The sequence below is a fragment of the Pinus tabuliformis genome, chromosome 6 (genome assembly GCF_031772625.1).
Source record: "Pinus tabuliformis cultivar Carrire ecotype Pingquan chromosome 6, CPIR1, whole genome shotgun sequence".
Lineage (NCBI taxonomy): Eukaryota > Viridiplantae > Streptophyta > Pinopsida > Pinales > Pinaceae > Pinus > Pinus tabuliformis.
Genome location: NC_142292.1, coordinates 764,466,837 through 764,471,504, shown reverse-complemented (window position 1 = coordinate 764,471,504; position 4,668 = coordinate 764,466,837). Strand labels below are relative to the sequence as shown.

Genomic DNA, 4,668 nt, shown 5'->3' with positions numbered 1-4,668 from the left:
AAGTTCCTAAGCACATTTTGGTCGAGTCTTTGGTCATTATTGGACACCAAGCTCACAAAGTTGACTGCATTCCAACCCCAGACTGATGGCCAGACAGAGGTTGTCAATAGGATGATTTTGCACATACTACACATGTACAACTCTAAGCATCCGCGAACATGGGATGAGAGTCTTCCCTATGTGCAACATAGCTATAACAAATCTCTCCATAGCTTGACTGGTGACAACTCCTTTCAAGTGGGCTTGGGATTTCAATCATTATGTTCCCTTGATGTTGCACTGCCTTTTGCAACTACACATGAAGAATCTGCCCATGTTCAGTGTGAAGTTGATAAAGTCACCAGGTTTATTGATCACATTCAACACATCCACTAGCAGGTTCACGACATCTTGGATAAAGCCAATGCCAAGTACAAACAACGACATGATCAACATCGAGTGCCACATAAGTTTCAGGTGGGTGACAAAGTTTGGTTACATCTGCAGAAAGAACGCCTTGCGGGAGCCCATTAGAAGCTTCAGCTACTCCAATATGGGCCTTACACCATCACCAAGGCTGTGGGTAACAACGCTTTTGAGCTCAACATTCCTCCATTCCTTGGCCTACACTCAGTGTTCAATGTGGACTACCTTCGACCATACTTTCCACCATTGTTGGACACATTAGACATTGCCGAGCAGTTGACACCAATAGAGCTCAAACTCGACTGCATTGAACAAGCCACGACTGATCGGATCATGGACACACAAATCAACTACACATGCCAACAAAGGATCCCACTGTATCAGGTTGTCAAAGTTGGCCAACTCCCGCACCAAGGAAAGTGGCTCACTAGATATCAAGTTCAACAAAAGTTTCCCCATCTCATGGAGGCACTCAACACAATCGGGATCATTGCTTACTAAGGGGGGAGGGCTGATCCATGTGGATATTGGTGGTCACCCTCCTATTCCACTTGGACTCCCAACCTTGTTTTCTTTCAGTTTCCTTAATTTTAACACAACTTCCTATTTTTGGCAGTTTTTTGGGTCCTAAACTTCCGGAGCTATTTGAGGGCCTAAAAGATGTTTTCTGGGAAAACAGAGATACTAAAAAAGTGTCGAAATCTATTTCACAAATTTTCTTTTTACCTCATCGTGGAGATTTTTGAAATGAGGTATTATGATAGCCAAATGGAGATCGTATATCAAAGTTACGACCCTAGGAAGTTGGCAGCCCAACTTACCCCAGCGGGGTCAAAACAGTTGGCACTTCATCTCCTAAGGTTAGGGTTTCACACTTCTTCTTTATGATAGAAAGGCCTCTGAGCCTCATCGTAAGGCAGTTCATAAGGCATGTGGCCATCATATCTCTTCTCAGAGATAGCTACCATCACCCGAGCTAGTTTCTTTACATTCTGCGTGTAAACAATTTTCAGTGTTTGTTATTAATGAAGTTAAGTTTTCGCTGTAGCTCTATGTTTATGTTTAAATCTTTATTTCATTTCATTCCTGCATAAATCTGGATCATCTCATTGCTAAACATGTTATGTTACGTGGAACAGGGGTGGGAGGGCACAATCTAGGCATGTCATTCATCTTAATGATTATTTATACAACATTGACAATATGCTAGGTTGCTTCTTAATTTAGTGGGCATTCAATTTTTGAATCCTTTGTCTAAAAACTGATTATGGCTTGAATTTTCTATAAAAAAGCTTCTTAAATTTTGATTTCTTCTGGAAAACATGGTCATAAGTTGCATTTGCCATAAATTGTGGGACATTTTTCCAGGTCAAAGCATGCTTAATTATTCATGAGAGAGCAAGTGCTATATTTTGTAGTGATCACACCCCTTGAGACTTAGAGAAGTTCAGTTCTGTTCAACCAGACTACGTTGAAGCAATAGGAATATATAAAATGTAAAGAAAAGCATGCTTAATTATTCATGAGAGAGCAAGTGCTATATTTTGTAGTGATCACACCCCTTGAGACTTAGAGAAGTTCAGTTCTGTTCAACCAGACTACGTTGAAGCAATAGGAATATATAAAATGTAAAGAAGTCTCGAGTTCTTTTCTACACATTTATCTACCTAAACTAGCAAATTTCTTTGGCACTACTAAAATCCTTCATACCATGCAAAATGGTAAGAAGCTAGAATGAACTAAATATCTAAATAATATGAGACACAAAAAATCTAGTTTTTCTATTATTTGTGTCCTCCATGTTTAAATCCATTTTTATGTTTGTCATGCACTTAAATAATATGAAACACATAAATCTCACCTTCCTTATTCGTGCCCATGTTTGAATCCACTATTCTGTTTGTCACACACTTTTGTTTGCGGATGGTGGCCAAATTCTTTGTAATTTATTTTGTTCCTGTGATGGTTGTTTCGAGGCTGTCCAGATCATGGATTTACTCAGGAATGTCCAGACTTGTTCTGTTATAGATAACCCAAAACTAGATCTGATGCTATGAATGATCTTGAGATAGACACTAGAAATTGATTTTAGGTATCTTTTATGTGAGGAAAACCAACATCTTTTTAGAGCAAGTTTCCATAATTAGGTTATCCTGGATAGACACTAGAAATTGATTTTAGGTATCTTTTATGTGAGGAAAACCAACATCTTTTTAGAGCAAGTTTCCATAATTAGGTTATCCTGGGTTTACCCTTTTCTTTTGCAAGGAAAACCCTGTGGTGAAACCCAAAGTGATTCTCCTCCGCATTAGTGGATAGCATCTATAGTTTAGTTAGCCCATCCATGTAGACTAGTAGTCTAGTGCACCTAACCCAAGTGGATGCAACCCAGGCACCTTCTAGCATGGAATTTAACAAATGCCTAACAACGTTGGTGACAACCAGTTGATCTAATCCCTCCTGCTCTGATTTTACTCCTTTTTTTCCATATTATATTTTACTTTTAAACACTGGTTAAAATCACATGCTATAATTTTTGGACAAATGCAAATATCTGAAGTCTGAACCGATAGGATGCTTTGATTATGGTCTCTAATCATGTGTTTGTCCATTTCTTGTCTGATAAAACTACCTTCCTATGCTGCCTTCTTTTGTTTAAACATTTTTTTATCACTGTATGAAACTGAAAGGGAAATGCGGCATGCCTATGAGGTGAGTTTTGCAAGAGGAATATTTACGAAAAATCAATTCAATAATACTACCGAATTGTATATTTCTAATGGAGCAAAGCCTTTATGCAGGCTGCTTATCACAGTACTATTGACGGCAGTCAAGTAATTGTAGATTATAGCAGGCAACAGCTAATGTCAGGTTGGATTCCCCGTAGGTTAGGTAAGTTGCACTTTGAGCAGACAAATGGAACCACGAAATAGTTGCTTTTCTGAGGCTGAGAGTCCAATTTGACAATATTAACATTTTGATTAGTTGCTTTTCTAAAGCTGAGCGTATAAATCCAATTTGACATATTAACATTTTGACATGGATAGGAGGAGGATGGGGGGGTCGAAAGGAGTCCGGACAACTGCGCTTTGGAGGTCGAGATAGACCATTTCGGGCTCCTTTGTATGCATTTTTACTATCAGCAATGGTTTGAATTTGAATTTGACTTCATACTTGAGTTCTTTCCCTTCCCCAAAGGTTAATTGCTCTCAGTCCTGTTTTCCTTTCATGACTTGATATTTTAGTATTTATTATTTGTTTGACACCCATGATATTTAGGCGGCCCATTCCAAAAGATGAACTCAAGAAACTTGGGATTCCTCTACCTCCAGAAGGTCGTTACATGTCACGTTTTCAGGTGGTTGCTTTCTTCTACTTGAAACCAACCCTTGGCATTCTGTTCTGTCTTTTCCTGTTTCAGGTGTCAATATTTTTGCAGATGATGTGCAAATGTTGGAATAAAATAACCGACGTTATTGTTTTCACAATGACAGACTCCCCCACTACCGAGGCGCCGAAGCCCAGATGTTCGCCATCATAGACAATCAGATTACAGGTCTACTGGGCAATCCCGTCCATATGGCGATGCATCAGAGACTTCGCCAGATTTAAAATTAGACCAAGAAACACAAAGCAAAAAGTCGAGTTCTTCTAGGCTGGTAAATGATGAACGTGAACGAGGAGTTTCAGTTGCAAAGGAACCCATTGGATCCTTTGGAGGAGACAAGGCAGGTGACAGGGAAGGCAGCATGCATGCAGATACTGATGAGGGTGATTGACAGGGAAGGCAGCATGCATGCAGATACTGATGAGGGTGATTCCAAGAATAGGAGCCACCATCATCATCGGCATAAGCACAGGAGTCACGCAGATAGGCATACCCCTCGCCGCCATGAAAGGAAGAGGAACGAGAGTAGTTCTGAGCATAAGAGGTCCTTGAGTCCAGATAAGATTGATGAAGATAAACGGAAAAGATGGCGCCATGATAACTATTCTGATTACAGATAACGAATGATGATGCATCTGCTTATTAGGGAGGAGGTGCTGCATCTACTTTGAAGGTAACATTCTGGAAGAAGTTGCGGAATACAAATACCTCGGAGTTGACTTCAACAAAAATCTAAGCTGGAATGGTTGTAGAAAGAAAAGAACTTTGGGGGGTTGGAAAGCATTTTATGCTTTTCAAAATAGGTGTAGAGAGGCAGAGTTATGGGACTGGAAGACCACTCAAACTCTTTTTGGGCTTCTAGTGATTCCAGTGAT

General features: G+C 39.8%; 1 protein-coding gene across 1 annotated transcript; it reads left to right on the top strand.

Annotated features, from left to right (window-relative positions):
- The first annotated feature begins 3,003 nt into the window (after positions 1-3,003).
- On the top strand, positions 3,004-4,413 carry LOC149260959 (uncharacterized). Its single transcript, XM_089366854.1, has 6 exons — positions 3,004-3,117; positions 3,207-3,297; positions 3,453-3,528; positions 3,685-3,763; positions 3,900-4,149; positions 4,193-4,413. The coding sequence occupies exons 1-6, from the start codon at positions 3,004-3,006 to the stop codon at positions 4,411-4,413; spliced, it is 831 nt and encodes a 276-aa protein (XP_089222980.1).
- The last annotated feature ends 255 nt before the right edge of the window (positions 4,414-4,668 follow it).